The sequence below is a fragment of the Phyllostomus discolor genome, chromosome 4, assembly GCF_004126475.2.
Source record: "Phyllostomus discolor isolate MPI-MPIP mPhyDis1 chromosome 4, mPhyDis1.pri.v3, whole genome shotgun sequence".
Classification (NCBI taxonomy): domain Eukaryota; kingdom Metazoa; phylum Chordata; class Mammalia; order Chiroptera; family Phyllostomidae; genus Phyllostomus; species Phyllostomus discolor.
In genome coordinates this window covers 1888650-1907370 of record NC_040906.2, presented here as the reverse complement: position 1 = coordinate 1907370, position 18721 = coordinate 1888650, and the positions used below count along the sequence as shown (strand labels likewise).

General features: G+C 66.3%; 2 protein-coding genes across 13 annotated transcripts in view; one reads left to right on the top strand and one right to left on the bottom strand.

The window, feature by feature from the left end:
* The window catches only part of RAB17 (RAB17, member RAS oncogene family), a 22234-nt gene extending 5869 nt beyond the window's left edge, over nt 1-16365 (bottom strand). Inside the window, exons 1-3 of one of the 2 annotated variants that reach the window (XM_036022668.1) lie at nt 16360-16365; nt 13985-13988; nt 2039-2192 (exon numbers count right to left, since the gene is read on the bottom strand). In XM_036022668.1, coding sequence (XP_035878561.1) covers nt 2039-2189 — 151 coding nt within the window. In that variant the 5' untranslated portion in view covers nt 2190-2192; nt 13985-13988; nt 16360-16365. Of the gene's footprint in view, nt 1-2038; nt 2193-5597; nt 5937-13984; nt 13989-16359 lie in introns of those variants that run through there. The other variant, XM_028510863.2, reaches the window with a different exon arrangement.
* Nucleotides 16366-16508: 143 nt separating this feature from the next.
* The window catches only part of LRRFIP1 (LRR binding FLII interacting protein 1), a 107583-nt gene continuing 105370 nt past the window's right edge, over nt 16509-18721 (top strand). For all 11 annotated transcript variants that reach the window (XM_028509697.2, XM_036022666.1, XM_036022663.1 and 8 more), the window contains exon 1: nt 16509-16653. In XM_028509697.2, coding sequence (XP_028365498.1) covers nt 16558-16653 — 96 coding nt within the window. In that variant the 5' untranslated portion in view covers nt 16509-16557. The remainder of the gene's footprint in view (nt 16654-18721) is intronic.

Genomic DNA, 18721 nt, shown 5'->3' with positions numbered 1-18721 from the left:
AGCACCCCGGCAGAGGCGCGTGCTTCCCGCCGCCCACAGCCGGGGAGGCTGGGCAACACGTGTCCTGGAAGGTGGTGGCTTCCATCAAAAGCCAAATGTCGCGAGTGACGTGCGGCGGACCCTCTGTCAGGTACGCAGAGGCTTTGAGTGGGAAGAGAAACCCTCGGGACCCTGGCTCAAAACTCTGGGCTTTGCTTGCAGGAGTGGTGCCGTTTTCAAACGGCCGTGTGCTAAGGCCAAGGTGCTCTGCCCTCGCCGTGTGCGGGGCGCGTGGTAGTCAGAACAAGTGCGGAGGCCCAGAGGGCAGCGCAGAGGGGCTGGGGGCGGAGCCAGCGGAGGGCTGGGGGCGGAGCCAGCGGAGTGGGGCGGGAGGGGGCTTGGCAGGGGAGGGCTCCCTGCAAAGCTGCTGCCCCTTCCGCCAGCCCCCGCCCCGCGTGGGGTGTGGAGCCTGTTGGAAGAGCCTGGCAACCGCAGCCGCGTGCGTGGAATGGGACTGGCGCTGCGAGGCCAGCAGGCCAGCAGGCCAGCGTCCTGGGGCGGCGGTAACACGAGACCCCCGACTGGCTGGGCTTAAAACAGAAATGCGCGCTTCCCACACGGGCCTGTGGTCTGGGACTCATTGTGGCTCCCGCTGGCTAGTGCGCACGCGACCACTAGGTGTCACTATCCCCCCAAAAGATGTCCCTACGAACGGCAGCAGCGAATGGGCGGAGCTCCCCTGCTGTGGCCGGAGGGTTCCAGCAGGGGGCAGCCGCGTGCCTCCCCTGCCAGCCCCTCTCCGGCAGGGGCCCGAAGCCCTCGTGGTCCCTGCGGGTGGCAGGGAGTCTCCTGCCAGCCAGCTGAGCCCCCCGGGGGCTGTGCTCACTTGGGGGTCCCACTCTGACTGAGCTCCCTGTCCGCCTGCTGCTGTAATTCCAGCCCCCTCCGCTTCCTCTGCATGGGCGGGGCCTTGCCCTGGGGGGGCTGGCGCACCTCCCAGCCCGCGACCTGACGGGCAGAGCCCAGCCCTGTGCTCGGGCGCCCTCTAGTGTGGAGCCACCCCACACACTCACCCTCGGGTCCAGACCCTCCGGAGGCGGGCCAGGGACCCCCGATCTTCCCGAGAGTTGGGGCGTCCTGGAGCTGCCTGCCCGGAAGCTGGCGCCAGCAGGGACCTGCCGGGCCTGGTCCCACCCTGCTCACGGGAGTGCGGGGTGGGCGTCTGAGGAAAGGGGGCAGCACCCAAGGGTGACGACCTTACATGCTGACGCAGCAATCCTCGACTGAAGACATTCTGAGTCGGGGTTCACAGGGGGCCCTCCGCAGGGGACACCCCACCCCGTATCCCCGGTGGGAACATGGAGACATTTGGTCATCAGCTCACGCTTACTGAGCGCCCCGCAGCGGGGCCCTCGGCCCCCCACCTGCGCGCTCCCAGCTGCCCCTGCAGGAAGCCCCGGGCTCTGCTCCTCCGCTCGCCCCTCCCCCACACACAGACGTGAGGTTCTGTTCACGGAGCCAAGGCCGCGCCTGAGGAAGAAGCCCAGTGCCCGCCCGCCCGCCCATCCTGGGGGTTTGTGAGCACGGCAGCTTCCACAGACGCTGAGGGTGGACGACGGTCCACTTCCTCACCCGAAAATGGCAACGCCCACGTCTAACCAGGGCAATCGCGTGACGGCTAGAATCCTATAGAAGACAGGGTGACACCGTGCTAACCAATGTATTGTGATGGAGGGTGCAATTCATTTCCTCACTAATAAGGAGCTCATCACAGGGTCCCCCCTCCCCAAAGGCTGCCCGGCCCCGGTGGGGGGCTTAGCTGCTGGAGGAAGCAAAGGACGGCTTCCCCGCTCGACGCCCCCAGCCCCGGGCGCAGCTGCTACCACAAAGAGGGTGCTCAGTGCATCAGTGCATCAGTGCTGGCGCGGGGGGCGGGGGTCTCATCAAACCAAGGAGGACCGCTGAACTCGGCCGTGCCCCAGGTGCCCCCCCCCACCCTGGGGCGATGCCCTGGCGTCTCCCCGGGGGACGGAGACAGGGCGGCCGGTCTGCCACTCACAGCCGACGGTCGGCAGGATGCTCCTGAAGTCATCCTTCACGTAGCGCATGGCCAGACTGGACTTGCCCACGGAGCCGCTGCCCAGCAGCACCAGCTTGAACACGTGGGGCGGCCCGGCCCCCGGCTGCGGGGCCCCGGCCGCCTGCGCCATGCCCTGCGGAGACACACGGCGGCTGCAGGTGGCCCGGCGGCCGCCACTGGACAGCCGCAGCTGGTTCACCCCGCAGCACTGCCCCCCGGCAGGGAGACGGAGGGACAGACAGGACAGACGAGCAGAGCTCCACGTCGGAGGCCTGGGGGGCGGCACCCCTGCTCCGCTCTGAGCCCCACATCCCCACCAGGACAGCGGGGCCGGAGCCGTGTTCCAGGGGTGCCGTGCAGCTGTGCGTGGAAGGCGTGTCGCTGGTGCCAGAGGAGACGGTTGCACAGCTGATGGCCCAGCCCTGAGCCGCGACCACGACGGACTGGTCACCCTGAGGGCTGACTGTCCCCGTTCCATTCCTCCCTCCTCCCTTTCCAAAACCGACTAGTTCTTCCCAAGAGTGTCGCAAACACCTGGGAGGGGAAGCGCTCCTGATGTTTGGGATTCATGGATTAAAGTTCACCTCTGAAAGGGCAACCTACCACCCTGGCTGGTGTGGCTCAGTGGTTTGCGTGCTGGTTCGTAAACCGAAGGGCCACTGGTTCGATCCCCAGTCAGGGCTCATGCCAGGGTTTCAGGCCAGGTCCCCAGTAGGGGGCGTGCGAGAGGCAACTGCACACTGATCCTTCTCTCCCTCTATTTCTCCCTCCCTTCCCCTCTCTCTAGATAATAAATAGACAAAAATATTTAAAAAAAAATCTACCTAGAAAGCTTGGTATTTCAAAAATCTGAGTAAAACAAAAGTTGGTGTTCCAAGGGAGGGAGGGAGGGAGGGAGGGAGGGAGACTCAGGGAGAGGAGAATGACCCGTCACGACATCGCCGTTCTGAAGCACCTGCCTGAGTGGGGGGCCGTGTCGGGGGCCTGAGGCAGCGGAGGGGTGACTCGGGACGGAGCGGGGTCTCAGCGGGGCATTTGCAGGGAGCAGGCTGTGGAGGAGCGACCTGGTCCAGGCCCCCTGGGGGTGTGGGGGCGCCCGGACTCCTACATGTCCCAGACCGCTGCTGCCACCCCAGGAGGGGCCCAGCGGGGCCAGTCTGCTCCCCGAGCAGCCGCCCCCCGTGCAGGATAGGGTCTCAGAGCAACTCATCCCACGGGTCTCCGACCCACTGGCAGAAAACCCCACTCAGGGGCAGAGGAAGTGAAGTAACCCGAGGGAGCCCGCGGGAAAGGCCCTGCAGGGGCGGCTGTCCGTCTGGCCGTCCGGGAGTAAAATTCACAGCCCGGGGGCCCGCCGGGTTGGGAACTGTGAGAGAGGTCCCGCCGGAGAAGGGAACACAGAGCCGCCTCCCAGTCCCAGGCGGCCGGAGACTGGGTGCCCGCCGCACTGTCTGAGGAGCTGGGGACCGGCCCGGGAGAGGGCGGCTCGGTCAGCTCCTCGCTCTGGGTCCCAGCTGATGCAAACACCCCTCGGGCCTCGGCCCCTCCCTGGCCCCAGCTGCGGCCCTCGCCCCTCCCCCAGCAGGTGTCCAGCCCCAGCAGTAGCCGTCAGTCAAGCAGCCACGGGCCGCAGTGCTCGTCCCCATCTCCAGGAACTGGTCTCCGTCACCTCCACCGTCGCTCGCTGGGCTATTTGTAAGTGGCTCATCTCCCCCGCCCGCTGTGGCCTCCGCCACGTCACCGTCAGCACGAACTCCGTACGTGACGCATTGCCGCGTGCCCTCGAAGCAGCCAGGCATCCCGTTTTGCCTGCTTCCTTCGAGGTTTGTTTTTTTTTAAATGGAACTTAAAAATGAACACACCCAAACCCACAGGTTACCATACACGTTCGTGCCCTGCCTTTGACACAACACCCTGTACCAAAGGCAGTTCCGCACGTTGCTACGTAGGTTCTACCGGCTTCGCCGCCGCGTGACATTCCCACAGCCGCCCGGCTGGCTGCCCCGTTGCCCTCCGACCGCGTCTGGACGGGCGTTAGCATTTTCCTCTGCGGTAAATCGGACCCACTGCGCACCGACCTGCACCCTTTTCTGTGCCGTTCAGGGGCGAGCGCTCCGTGATGAGGGGCGGAAGCCCTCTGCTCAGGGGGGAAGCTGGAGCCGTGAGGCCTGCCCCCGCCTGCAGGCGTCGTCCGGAGGGTCTCGGGGTCTTCCCGGCACAGGGAGGGCCTCCCGGCACCTGGAGAGGGCCTTGCGTCTCCTGCAAGCCCGTCCCCGGTCCCCCGAAGGGAAGGTAGGGCCGCAAACCCTAACCAGTCTTTCTGGGGGGGGGGCCCTGCAGGAGTCCTGGTTCGCTGGTCTCTGGTCAGGCGTCCCTTGTGGGGGTGGCCCTTCCCAGCACGTAGGGAACCCGGGGTTCCCGTGAGCACCTGGGGCCCCCTCGCCGCGGCCCTTCACTCTGAGGCCTGTCGCAGAGCTTTAAGCAGGACCCCGCCCCCCACCCCAGTCCAAACACCGCAAGGCGGCCCCCCCCACAGAACCGGCTTCCTCCCTCGCCGTGCCCTCTGGGCGGTTTGAGCACGCACAGGCATGCACGGACATGCATACACACAGGGACACACGGACACACGGAGACACACAGACATACAGAGACACACACACAGAGACACAGAGACAGACACACACACAGGGCACAGAGACACAGAGATACACACACACAGAGACACAGTGACACACACACACACACACACACAGAGACACAGAGACAGACACACACAGACACACACACAGGGCACAGAAATACACACACACACACACAGAGACACAGTGACACACACACACACACACAGACACAGAGCACAGAGACAGACACACACAGACACACACACAGAGCACAGAGATACACACACACAGTGACACACACAAAGACACACAGACACACACACACAGAGCACAGAGACACAGAGACACACACACACAGAGCACAGAGACAGACACACACAGACACAGACACACAGACACACACACACACACAGAGACACAGAGACAGACACACACACACACAGTGACACACAGACACACACACACACACAGTGACACACAGACACACACACACACACACAGAGCACAGAGACACAGAGACACACACACACAGAGACACACACAAAGACACACAGACACACACACACACACAGAGACACACACACACAGTGACACACAGACACACACAGACACACACACAGAGACACAGAGACAGACACACACAGACACACACAGACACACACACACACACAGACACACACAGACACACACACAGAGACAGACACACACACACACACACACAGAGCACAGACACACACAGACACACACACACACAGAGACACACACACACAGAGACACACACAAAGACACACAGACACACAGACACACACACTCTGCCCAGCGCACATCCGTTGAACCGACGGCTCACAGGCCCCCAGGCGCGGTCACTCCCAGGAAGCCAGACAGCCCCTCACCGCCCAGCCCTGCGGGGCCCCTACCTGAGTCTCTCTGCCCGGGGGCGGGGGCGGCTTCCCGAACCCGGCAGCTGGGTGGCAGCCGGGGCAGCCGGGGAGGGTGGGTAGGCAGGGCTCCGCAGCCCGGGGGGACCCAGCAGTCTCTGCCCGAGGCAGTGCCCGGCCCCTGACCCAGCCCAGCCCCACGTCAGGCCACTTCCTCCTGCCGGGCTCCCGGGGCAAGGTCCTCTGGTCATGTGGTCACCTGGGACAGGGGCAGGGCGGGAGGCTGGACCTTAGAGCCGGTGCCAGGAGCACCTGGGCGCCAGCCGGAAGTGAGGCTCCTGTCAGGTGTTTGCTGCCGCCTGGCACGCGGAGCTCCTGGGCCCAGCGGGGGCCTCGGATCAGCAGCCACCCCCCTGCATCCCCCTCCCCGGGGCTGCTCATAGCCCAGAAGGGGAGGGGCGTCTCGGGCAGGTGAGCACAGCCCTTCCACAGGTGGCTGTGAGCCAGCTCCTGGGGCCCGCTGAAGGGACGAGGTGGGCTGGGCCGGGGGCCACCTGGGGACAGGACCCTGTAGTGCCATCTGCCAGCTTGGTGACCCCCCAGCCCGACTGTGCTCCTCTGTGGAGCTGTCACAGCCAGGCAGGGCCCCGGGAGCTGCTGCAGAAGCCCGCCCTGTCGGTGTCTGAGCCAGAGCACACAGGGTGGGCACGCCGCCCGGGTGATGCACAGTGAGACCACCCCCGGAGCCTCAGGCTCAGGCTGACCCCCAACAACCAATGACCCCCCCGACCTGGAGGGGCCTTCTCCCCAAACTCTGCAGGGTCCTCACCCACCAGCCCCTCCGTTCCTCACCGCTGGCCGCTGTGCCCTGACCCCGGCCTGCAGAGGGAAGCCCGCCAGGAGGGGGACCCAGAGGCCCTGACACTTCAGCCAGAAGACTCCGCCTCCCGTGGAGGTGTGGGCCAGGCTGGGGCGCAAACACGCAGCCGGCGGGGAGGATGGACACCGCCCACAGACGCCGGTCCGAACCCCGCCGGCCCGCGGGCAGGCGCACACCACTTAGGCAAAAGCAACACACGAGCCATTGACTTGCGTGACCGCGGCTAGCCTTGCTCGGCCGTGGCTGTGCGACCCTTAGGCTTTCTCTCTGGGCACTCGATCCACTCTCCTGTATCAGGGGTAACAGGGCCAGTCCCCGCTGAGCCGCCTGCCCAGGCCGCCGCGTGCGGGCACACACTCTACCCACACGTGCCCCTTTGGGAAGAAGGGCACAGCCACGGGCTCCTGGAGCCTCGAGGGCCCCTGGGGCTGGTCTGGACTGAGCGCCCGCCCCGGGCCTGAGGGATCTCCATGCAGTGGCAGCAACGGGCTCTTCAGCCTCTGCTCCCGGTGACAGTGACGGCCCGAGGCAGCCAGGCACCCGGTTCCTGTCCCGGAGATCAGCCTTCGATGCCTCCCTACCCTCCCCTGCCGGCCTCATGCGGCCGGGCCTGCGCTGGCTGCGTGAACACTGGGGAGGTTTGGATGGATGCGCTTCTCAGGGCCGGGGGCACGCACCGCACCCAGACCCACGGCCCCCTCTCCGGTGAAGAGACCCTGGTGTGGCCCAGGCAGGTGACTCGTGTCCACTCTGTGGATCTGTGCCCCCTCCCTCTGGGGGGCCCCCAGGCAGAGGAGGGATGAGGGGTCGTTATCTGCGGCCCAGACCTTCCCGCAGGCCCTTATCTCCCGAGGCCGGACCCGTCGCTGCCTCGCCCGAAACCTTCACCCTCGCTTATCTCAACGGAAAATTCCAGCAGGGATTCCTGAGCTTAAGTGAGATTCCTCCGCTCAGCCCTCAGCTTGGGGCTTGGCTGCCGGCCCGGCTGGGCGGTGGGGACAGAGCCAGGTCCGGCCCTGGGGCACCCAGGCCGGCGGCGACAGGACAGAGCCCGCTCGGAGGTGGCTGCCCCGGGTCACACAGGGTGACGCTAAGGAGCAGAGGGCACCCGAGGAAGGGGAAGGAAGGGGAAGGGTCAGGGGCTCCTCCTCCCAGGGAGAAATGCAGACAGATAAACAGGTGGAGGAGAAGCTTTCTGAGTCCAGGGTCAGCGTGAGGGCCATGTGCGGGCCTGGCGAGTGGCACTGGGGGCCCTGAGGGGCGTCCGAGGCGGGTAGCCGGAGGGGTGAGGGTAGGAGGCTAGGGGTGAGGGTGAAGACTAGAAGCCACCTTGTAGTGAGCACCTACTGTGTGCCGGGCACCGTGTAAGTCCTGGACTTGGAGCATCTAACTTCGCCTCCTCCCTCCCAGCCAGGCCCCCCCGCTGGCCCTCTCCCAGCCGCACCCCTTCCTGTGGGCCCGGCCTCCAGGCCCCATTTCCCCACCGTCTCCTGAGACCCCCAGGGCACGTGCACTTCCCACCGGCCGGGCCTCCGCCCGTCTGTGTCTTCCTGCTGGGCGTGCGTCCCTGCAAAAGGCCCGCGGAGCTGAGCCTGGCTTTCATCCCGGCTGACCATCGGACCCCCAGGCCACGGCGTCTGGTCCGCTTGCCTTCAGCGCGGCTGCGGACGGGTTCTGCCTGGGTCTCCCATCCCCCACCGCACTGGGTCCGCCTGCTGCCTCTGCCCCTCCTCCCTACCCCCCCTCCCTTCTCCTCTGCCTTCCGTGGGGTGGTGTCTTTGTTCCCTTCCCCGCCTCCTGCGGCTTCTGGAGCGCACGGCACGGTGTTTTTCGGTGCCACGGTCCCCACTGGTTCCTCTTCAGAATCCCCGAGTCTCCCGGAACTCACCCCTTCTATTCGGCCCATTACTGCACCTTCCCTGCGGAACTGCCACCGTGTGGGTGGCGGTGCCTACACCCCTCGTCTGCAGACCCCACCGTCCGTGTGGGGCTCTGAGCCCTCAGGTGGGCCGTGCCATGGTTTCCCTGACCACGGGCCACGTCGCCCTGCCCCCCCTTCTGTCTGGGGACAGTCCTCGAGGAGCGAATAATTCTGTGCTTGGTGTTGTGGCAAAGGGCACGGCACCCACAGTTGGGTGAGAGAGGGGGCTCGCTGGCCGAAACCGCTCCTGAGCGAGCGGACCGCACGTCTCTGGGGGGCAAGCTGGGGCCGTGTGTCCGTGGGCTTGGGGCCACGGCCACCTTCGACTCCGCTGTGGCCCCATAGGCAGGACAGCTGGGACCGGAGGGCGGAGTCAGGGAAGGGACTCCCGTGTGTGTGGGGAGCTCGTCGGCCGCTGCTAGGCGCTCTCGGGGCCGCCGGTGACGTCACTGGCCCTCGCGCCCGGCCAGGAGCACCAGGAGCGCCGGTGGGAGGTCAAGGCGGACAGTGATGGGGGCGGGGCGGGGAGTGCCTCGGGGTTCAGCTCTGGGCGGATAAACACCCGAGGTCTGACCGACAGGCTTGTGTCTCGGGGTCATCCGGCCCCCGGGCTGCGGGGTTCCCTCACCTCTCCCTTTTCCAGCTCAGCCCTCCCTGGATTTCCAGACCCGCCAGCCTCCCCGGGAAAGGGGCTCCGGAGCAGAACCTGCCCCCCTCCCCCGGCAGCACCCAGCCGCCACCCCCACCCTCCCAAGCCCCCAGGCTCCCGGGGGGACCCTCTTCACTCTGGGCAGAAGGCTGTGGGTGGCGGCATGACCCACAGCAGAGGCTGCAGGCGGCTGCACCCACGGTCCCCCGAAGGTGAGGGTGCGGGGGACACAAGGTGGACTCAGCCAAGGTACTCACAGCCACGTTCAGGGGGCGCCAGGTGGGGCCGGAGGAAGACACGGAGGTAGGGACAGCCCCGTTCCATAAACAGTGGGGCCACGTGTGTCATTGTGCTAGGGCCGCTGTCACACAGTGCCACGACCCAGGCGGCTCAGGCGGTGGGGATGGGTTGTCTCTCAGTTCGGGGTCAAGGTCAGGGCAGGGCTGGTTCTGGCTGCGGGAGAATCTGCCCCAGGCCACCCCCCAGCTTCCGAGGACTGACCCATCTCTGCTGCCACCTTCCCTCGGTGTCTCCCGGGAGGGTGCCCACACCCTGACGTCCCCCGCTAGAGGGACACCACGGGTATTGGGCTCGGGCACCCCGACGACCCACTTTAACCTGGCTGCCTCTGCCAGGACCCCACCTCCACACAAGGTCGCCCTCGGGGATCCTGGGGCCTAGGGCTCCCACACGTGAATTCTGGGGCGAACCGATCAACCCCGCAGCACCCGTGGGGTCACAAACCTTCACCAGGGCCCAGCCGGCACGTGGGGGCTGCCCCCGTGACAGCCAGTGGGGCCTTTTTCCAGGCCCACTCTTTGGGGGTCCCGGACCCAAGAGGAGGGGGTCGGAACTGAAGCCCTTGCACCGGGTCGAAAAGGGACCCCAAATTCACATCCAGGGACCGGCAAGGACTGGCGGTGACCACCAGCACCCAGGAGAGAGGCCCCGGACGGGTTCTCCCCGGAGCCCCCTGAAGACACGAACCCCCCCCCTGGATTTCCGGCCTCCGGGACCAGAAGGTGTATGTTTACTTACCGCCCCGCAGGACCGCGGCCAGGACTCACGGGGTGCGCAGACACGCCCTGGGGGGCGCACTGTCCCCCGGGGAGCCCGAGGGAACCTCCACGCAGGTCAGTGATAACGTGGAGTTAAGTGACCCGCACCAGCGCCACCTGCAGGCCGCAGGGAGAGCGTGCGGGCGAGCCCCTGCGTTGCACGGGAGCAGCGAGGGACCGACTCACCCCCCAACGCCCGCTCCTGCCCCACCCCCCCCATGGCAGGACGAAGGCCGGCCGGGAGGTCGGGCACCTGCAGACACGCGCCGGGTCTGCCTCCCGTCTCCCCTGATCCTTCCTCTCCGGACCCCTCCCTCCTGCGGCCCCAGGAGCCGGCTCCCCCACCCCCGGAACGAGCAGGGAGCAGAGACACCTCCCCAGCAGCAGAGCGAGGGGGGGGGGCGGGGGGGGCTGAGGCCTCAGCCGCCGGAGGCTCCTCCCTGTGGGAACGGGCACCCACCATGGGAGAGCCCAGCACCCAGCAGGTAGGTGTGCCTGGAGAGGCTCCGCCTCACCCTGGTCTCCACGGAGGGAGGGGCCCCATCGCCTGGTTCGCAGGCCGCGCCCAGTGACTCTGTCCCGTGAGCTGGCACGTGCACCAGGGAACGGCGGGCCAACGAGAGGGACAGAGACAAAAAGTTGCCCCCCCCCCCCCCCCCGGTTGCCAAGGCACAGCCGAGCACGGCATGACACAGCCACCCGGGGAATGACTGGGTCCAGGCGTGGAAATAACTAGAATGCCCTGCACTTTGGGGGGGGGGGGCCTCCCCCCACAGTCCAGCACCGAACCCCCAGAGAGGCGAACGCACGTTCCCACCCAGACCGGGGAGCGGGAGGTTCGCGGCGGATCCCACACACGCGTGTGCACGCCAGACACACGGACACGAACGCCCACAGCCGTACCCTGCGGCCGGCCGCCGGCCTCGTCTCGTCCCCGCGCTCCTCTCTCCGCCGGGCGCCCACGCGTCCTTGTCCCCTATCTGGGCCCGTCGGTCGGGCAGGGCCGTCCCTCCTTCCTGGCCTCGGCCCCGGCTGGCCCTCAGCCCCGGCCCTTCGGCCCCACCCCCACCCCACTCCCCAAGGCCACAGGCCCTCCTCCGTCTTTGGAGGGGCGTCTGGCCTCCTCCCCAGCGGGGCCGCCAGGGGCTCCGCCAGCAGCTAAGCTCTGGCGCCGCGCAAGGACCCGTCCTTCTCTGAGGGACAGGGCCGGAGCCCGCGGTGGTCGCAGGGAGAGGACAGCATTGCCCCTCCCCTCCCGGGCCCCCAGTAAAGGACAGAGTGACGAGGGAGAGAGACCCCGAAGTTTATTAACACGTGCACCTCGTGTGCGCCTGGGAGTCGCCGAGGGGACCTGAGCCCCTCCCCCGGCGGCCCGAGCCGCCCGCTGAAATCCCACCCTCGGCTAAAGACGCGGGCGGCGAGAGCCCAGGCGGGGGAGGTGGCGGGGAGGGCCCAGGCGGCGGCAGCGCCGTCCGCGGACTTGTGTGCCTTCTCCGCGGACGGGCGCCGGGCGGCTCAGCCGTCTCCCTCCTCCCCACCCCGCCCTCGGCTCAGAGTGGGGACCCTTCCCGCGGGGAGACACCCTGTGTTCGTGGGCGCTGCCCTCGGGAAGGGGCGCCCTCTGCTGGTGCCTGAGCTCCTCCCGCGCTTGCTGTTTCTCAGAGCCGTCAGCTCAGGCTCGTCTCCGAGTGCCCCCCCCCCCCCCCCCCCCCCGCCCCCGGGTCTGAGACTCGCCCGCAGGCCGCAGGCCGTGAGGTCCAGACCCCAGGCCACGTGCAGCGGGCGGACAGCGCCACTTCCTCCGCTGCGTTTGTAAAGCGCGCGTTTCCTCCTGGCCGTCCCGGCGAGGTGCGCGGTCACTGTGTGTCCGACGCACTGCTCCGCCTGCCCCCTGGAGCCCCGCCGAAGGCAGGGGCCGCGCCTTGCTCCGCCCCGGCCTCCCGGGCTGCGCCCACCCGGCTCGCCGCAGGGGCCCTGCCTGCCCGGCTGTCACCCCGCCGGCCCGCTGCTGGGTGCTGTGGTTCCCTGCGGTCCCTCCAACGCTCCCATCCAGCCTTGGGATTGCATTTCACTGTGGGAAACATGTTTCATGGGGAGAAAATCATATAATTTTTGTTCCGCTTGAGGCGAAGCTGAGCTTTATGAACGGCCTGTAGCAAACTTTTATAAGCTGTCCGGGGGCGTGGAGCACAGGAAGCCAGTGAGTAAGCAGCCAACTGTTTCTCTATTCTGCTCCTAAAATAGATGGCAGGCTGGCAGGGACCCCTGAGCCCGGAGCGGCTGAGGGCAAGGCCAGGCGAGGCTGAGGCCACCACTTCCAACGGTTTGGCTCTGCCTTCATATGGAGGAAGAAACTCACTCCCAGATCCTCTTCTTCTCCCGAGAAGTCTTCGGAGCCTTGTTCAGCGTAACAAACACCTGGTGAAATGTTTCTCCTGCTTAACAATTGCCAAATGGAGGACGCAGAGCACCCCTAAAAGTCACCGCCCCAGACGGGGCAAGCACCTTGCTGTGAAATACGAAGAAGACCTGAACCGCCCAGGCCCTGTCTGCGCTGCGGCTGAGCCACCACTGAGGGCGGTGGCAGGCCTGTGGGGGTGGTGGCCGCTCCGGGGGAGAAGCCACCTCCGCTCACCGGTGCCCGCGGGTAGCAGGGAGCGCGGCGACGGTCCCCTCCTGCACCTTCCCAGCTGCTTGCCCCACGTCTGCAAACGTCTGGCTGCAAGGGGACCTGCTCGCGACCCGATCACCTGTGTGCTGCCCATGCGGACAGGCAAATCCCAGCACAGCCCAGGAGACCGGGCGGCGTGCTCGGGGCTGCAGACACCCAAGGGCCAGGAGCACGGAGAGGCGTGCAGGGAGAGAGGGCCGCAGGGGGTGAGAGGAAGTGGCAGGGGAGGGGGAGTGTCAGGAGATGTGAGCCTCACCGCCCCATCACAGCCGGCACCGGGAGCCCACCCGGACTGGGGGCGGGGCACCTCTCCACCTTCGGGTCCTCACGTGCCCCTGGGTCCTCCTGCAGGCAGCAAGCACGCAGTGGGGACCCAGCAGATGCGTGCCCGACTTGCTGGCCCCTCAATGTCCCTCCGGAATCTGTTTGCCTGGAGCCCCCACGTCCTGGAGACAGTGGTCAGTGTGTGTGTGTGGTCGGTGTGTGTGAGGAGGCCCCGGGGGTCGTGGTCCTCCCAAAGCCATCGAGGTGAAACCCGGAGTTTGCTGGGGCGCCAGAAGGGGAGTGCCCACTTGTTTCCATTGGTTTGGCTGTTTTCCCATTATTTTAAATGTTTTTATTTATTGACTTTTTGAGCAAAACATCAATTTGTTGTTCCACTCATTTATGTGTTCATGAGTGGGTTCTTGCATGTGCCCTGACCGGGGATCGAACCCACAACCTTGGTGTATCAGCACAGCACTCTAACTCACTGAGCTGCTTGGCCAGGACTGCTCTCTTTGAAAACACTGTTTTTTATTGACGTGTGATTTACACGTTACCAGACGCACAGGTTTGAGTGTGCGTGGACATGCAGGTGCAGGCAGACACGCACGCCAGACTTCTGCGAGTGCTGGTGGACGGGCGCATGCACGTACCACAGGGCGACCAGTGGGCCCGGCTTTCCTGGAACCGTCCCTGGTTTGAAACCGAAAGCCCCCCCCGTCTCAGGAAGCCCCTCGTCCCCAGGTCGGCCTGGACGGCTGGTCACCGGACACGGCAATGCCCTCACGGAGGACAAGAAGGTCTCCATCCCCCTGCCGTCGGAGTCCATCTGCCGCCCTCCCAGGCTGCCCGGCTCTGACTCCGACACCATCGCCGGGTGCGGCCTGCTCTCGAGTGTCATGTTAGTGGGGCCGTTCCACGCTGGGTCCCGTGTCTGGCTTCCCACAGGAATTCATGCTTTGGCGATCCACCCACGTGGTCACCTGTCTCTAGGGGAAGATGGTCTCCACTGCTGAGTGGTGTTACATCTACAGGCAGAGGGCATGAGTCCCCCCCCGCCCCCAGCACACCCTGGGGACGGGACACTGTCCCCTGGGCAAGGACACACCCTTGGGCAGAGGCCGAGCCTGCTCCAGTCTGATCCGCCTTTGATGACTTGCCTGAGCCCGTGGGCACACGGTTACTTTTGTATCTTACTTGACATTTATGATTGTACTGGCCGGAAGGTTACTTTTGTATCTTTTTTGAGGTTTATGATTGTACTGGCCGGAAGGTTACTTTGATATGAGTTTCACTTCCGTTCCTACAAGCTACAAGTCCTCTGTCGCCTCGTTTTAAAAACAATGTAATTGCTGGCGAGTGACACCCAGGCTGGGGGACACCAGTCCCAGACCCGGGCTGGTCTGCAGGCACCTGGCGTTTCCCCTCCGCAGGTAAAAGGAGCCCGGACTTCACCCCCTGCCCCATCGGGCACTGCCTGAAAGGGCTCCGTCCCGGTGGGCCACACACAGTTCCCGGGCACCCGTGGGCCCGTCGCCCCGAACGGCGCTCTCTGAGGGAAGAGAAGACCACCTTGGTCCTGACCTCAGGAACGCTACCTGGGGGCCTGGCTGAGGAGCTGGTGCGCAGGGGCACAGCCCCCCGAAGCCTTCCTCCCCAGGGACACACGTGGCATGGGGCTACCCTGAGTGCACCGGGGCACCGCGTCGGTGCGAGCCTCCTGCCACGGGGCGGCACTCAGGAAGGAGGGGATCATCTGGGCAGCGACAGACCGCAAGCGGACTCGCACGCCTCAGCACTTTAACCGTCCCCTGTCTCACGTGACTAGGGGCACATCCCCCACCTGCCGGGGCTCCCGGGACCACAGCAGTGGCACCGCGGAGACGCTCTGTCGTCCAGAGTGGGCATGTGACCGTGTGTGTTTGGAAGGCCATCCCGGCCTCGGGAGGTAAAGGGTTGAATGGGGACAGTTCGGATGGACTCAGAGGCCCTGGCTGGACTCCAAGCAGGCGCCCTGTAAAACCACACTCCAATGTCCTGCCTGTGGGCCCTGTGTTTTCCTGGGGCGGGGGGAGCCCTGCTTTCCCCAGACCCTCCAAGACATTCATTCAGAGACCCCTGCAAATGGAAGCCTCGCTGGTCTAGAGCCCATGCTCTCTCTTTACACCAGGGCCCTCACCACGTGTCCTCCAGCAGCCCCCACGGTTTACAAGTCAGTGACGTGTGGGCTGCGTCGCCGGCGGCAGCAGCTACTGTACCCTGAAGCAGCGCACCCGCGGAAACGGGGTTAACCGTTAATGACATGCACGCGGTTCCGGTGCATCGGAGGAAGACTCACCACTCCCCTACCTAACGCCTCCGTCCCTGGAGGCCAACCCAGGGCTCCACCCCGGAGGAAGAGGCCCCGCCCACCATCCCGTCTGTGACCTGGGGGAAGAGCTGTTCAAGAATCTTTTCAATCCTTTGCAGCCACGTCTCCACTGTTTTGAGTTTTCGCGGAAAGTAGGTTATGTTTTCCACAAGCCCATTTAACCCGGCTCACATACATCAGAATGTTCTGGGGGCGCTCCCGTGGGAGCGCGGCCACTGCCGCCCGCAGTGGGCCACCGCGCATCGCCGCGCATCACCGCGCATCGCCGCGCATCACCGCGCGGTGGCGGGCAGCCCCTTAATAAAGAGAGGCTCTACCTGAACCCTTGGTATTTGCTATATAACGTTCTTATTTTTAATTTAAAATACCTATTCATGGAAGTTCTAGTGTGTTCGTCCTCTACCCCCGCGGACAGGAAGGCGATGGCTTTGTAAACCGCACCGGACTCTTGGTTTATCTTCAAATCCACCTTTAAAGCGTGGAAGGTAAACCGGACAAATTCATTCGTTTTCCGACAACTATTTATTGAGCGCAGCTGCTGTGTCGGGCCTTTTCCCAGAAGCTGGGGACGCGGGAGCGAAGTGAGGAGTCGCAGAGGGCAGGAGCCACGAGCAGGAGCTGTACCCATCAACGCGTTGGTCATGACCCAGCCTGAGGCCCGGGGGCTGGCCAAGGTCACGGGGCCTGGAAGCTGCAGACCCTGCCGCCGCCGCCCGGCTGGACCCGCTCTCACCGGGTCTGAGCCACTTGGACTCGGACTCGGACTCCGCAGGCCCGCTCTGAGCCGCGCGCCCGCGACCCCGCCCCCGCCGCGCAAACCCCCCTCGGCCATCCGGTCCCGAGAGTCCTCCACGCTCCGCGGAGGTCCCCTCTCCGCCCATATCCACGGCCCTGGGGTGGCGGCTCCAGTGGGGGTCCACTGGCCCCGGCGCCCCAGGCACCCAGCGGCCCCGCGCCCTCGCGCCTCCCACCGCCAGCCTCCCAAACCTCCCTGCGTCTCCGAGCTCACGGTCCCCGTCCCGCGGGTCCTGGCGCCCAGCGCCGTCCCCCGCGTCCCCCGCGTCCCCGGCCTGCGCCCGCTGACGCCATGACGCCGCGGCGGAGGGAGGGGCGGGGCGGACCCGGGCGGAGGGGCCGCGAGCGGCGGGAGTAACGGGCCCCGCGGCAGCAGCGGCGGCGTGGCCGATGGACATGGGCACCCAGGGCGCGGGGCGCAAGCGGCTCCCCAACCGGGAGCGGCTGTCGGCGGAGGACGATGCGCTGAACCAGATCGCCCGTGAGGTGAGCGCCGGCGGCCGGTTCTGCGGGGGCGGGGGCGCGCGCAGCTGTCAGGCGGCTGTCCGTGGGTCCGTCCATCTGCGGGGGCTGCGGCGCCAGCCCGGCAAGGGTCTTGGCGGGCGGGGCGCCGGCCCAGCGGCCCGGGGTGACGGGCGGGAGACACTGACCCCTCCCCCGCCCCCCTTCAGCTGCTGCCCCTTGGGCGCGCGGAGCTGGGGCGCCGCCCCTGGCGCAAGGTGGCCCCGGCCGGCCGGTCGGGGACAAGCGCCCCGCTTTGTTGTGCCGCATCATGGGGGTGCTGCAGGCCAGACCCTGGAGGCCTGTGGACGTCCCCGGAGGCCACGTGGCCCTCAGGAAATGGCCCGGCCGCTGCCGGTGACCATTTGTCGCGGTTTGTCACACAGGGCGCAGCATGGGCAGGGACGCGCGGTCACTGTGGCTCCGGAGTCCGGACCGAGCCTGACGCCGGGTCCAGGTTCCCCGGGGTTCCCTCGAAGTTTCCTGGGCAGCGTTTGCCCTGACGGGGTGGGCGATGCCCTTCCCAGTGCGAAGGCGCCGGGTGTGCAGGTCCGCCGCACACGTGCCTCCTCTCCCGCCAGGGCTCCACCGGCAAGCCGGACTATCCCGGGACAGGTGGAGGGCCCCCCCAGCAGACGGGGCTGGGGTGGGCCGCGGGGCTTCCGTTTTCGGAGTACCCCCTTCTGTGCCTTCCCAGCACGCGCCGAGTGTCTGTGCGCACAGACGCGCTGGGATCAAGAATGCGCACACAGACTCGTGCGACCCTGCACCCTCTTTCAAGCGCTGGGGCGCGAGGGGCGGTCAGTCCCCAGAGCATTGTCCTCGGGTGGAGAAGCTCCCGGGGATGAGGCTGTGGTGTCGGGTGGCACCGGTCAGCTGCTGAGTCCACTCGATGACCACTTCTTGGGTGTTTTCAGTTTAAACCTGGCTGTTACGGATACACGGCTGCCCCGGGCTGTTTGTCGAATACTGAGCGAACGTGGGCTTTTGTTTCTCTCTGCACCAGAAGGGCAAGGGCTCCCCAGGCAAACTCCTCTTCACCCCTCAAAGCCCCGGTGGGCTTGGTCCTTGTTCACCAGTCCGTCCCCCTGCAGAAGGCGACAGCCAGCCCGGCAGGCAGCATGGCACGGTTGCACGCGCAGAGCTCCACACACAGGCAGGCACGGCGTGAGGCTCCGCAGCGCCCGGTGCATTCGCAGAGCAGGAAAAAGAGCCGCAAGGCGCTTCAAGTGCACTTGGCTAAATATAGCCCTTTGCTAAGCGCCCCGGCCTGAATACAATCCTGCCCCCCCCCCCCGCCCCGGCCACAGACAGGCATTCACATAGGAGTCTGACCGTGAGACCGGACAGGTTTGGCCAGGCGGCCGGGGGACCCTGGATCACGGCCGAGTCCGTCCGTCGGTGGTTTGGGGACGGGGGCGGGGAGAATGAGTGTTCCCAGAGTCCGCCTCGTAGCTGCCGGGTTGTGACAGAGCAGCCGGAGAGGAAAAGCCCCGGGCTGGTGTCCTGAGGTTCTGGGTGACAGGGCGCCCAGAGTCCTGTCCCCCAGCCAGGGGTGGGCGGGGGCCCAGGGAGCAGCGACCCGGTCGCTTCAAAGAGGCACACGGCTCCGCACGGACTGGGCCTCTCCGGGCGAGTGAGGCCCCCACCCTCGTTTCTGAGTGGGGAGAGTGAACCCCTCGGCTGTGGGGATCAAAGCCGGTGCGCACCACTGTGAGGCCAGTGAGCAGGGGCACGGGGAGCCGCCCCCGAGCCCGCCCTCGAGGCGGAACCAGCCGGAGAGCCGGGGCACGCGTGCTCGCTGGAGGGGCGGGCGCGCCCGGGCATGTTTCCCTGCAAGCTGGGTGCTGTCTCCCAGCGGCGGGAGCTAGAATCCCTAGTCCAGGGGGGGATCTTCCCCGTCGAGTCCTCGAGAGTTCTCGTAAAAGGTATCAGGGTGGTCTTAAGTTCAGCACGTTATTTGCCCAGAGATTGAGGACGCCCATGGGCCCCCCACACCTGGTCTGCGTCCCCAGGAAAGGGGTGGCCCCGAGGAGCACTGGGCCCGAGGGAG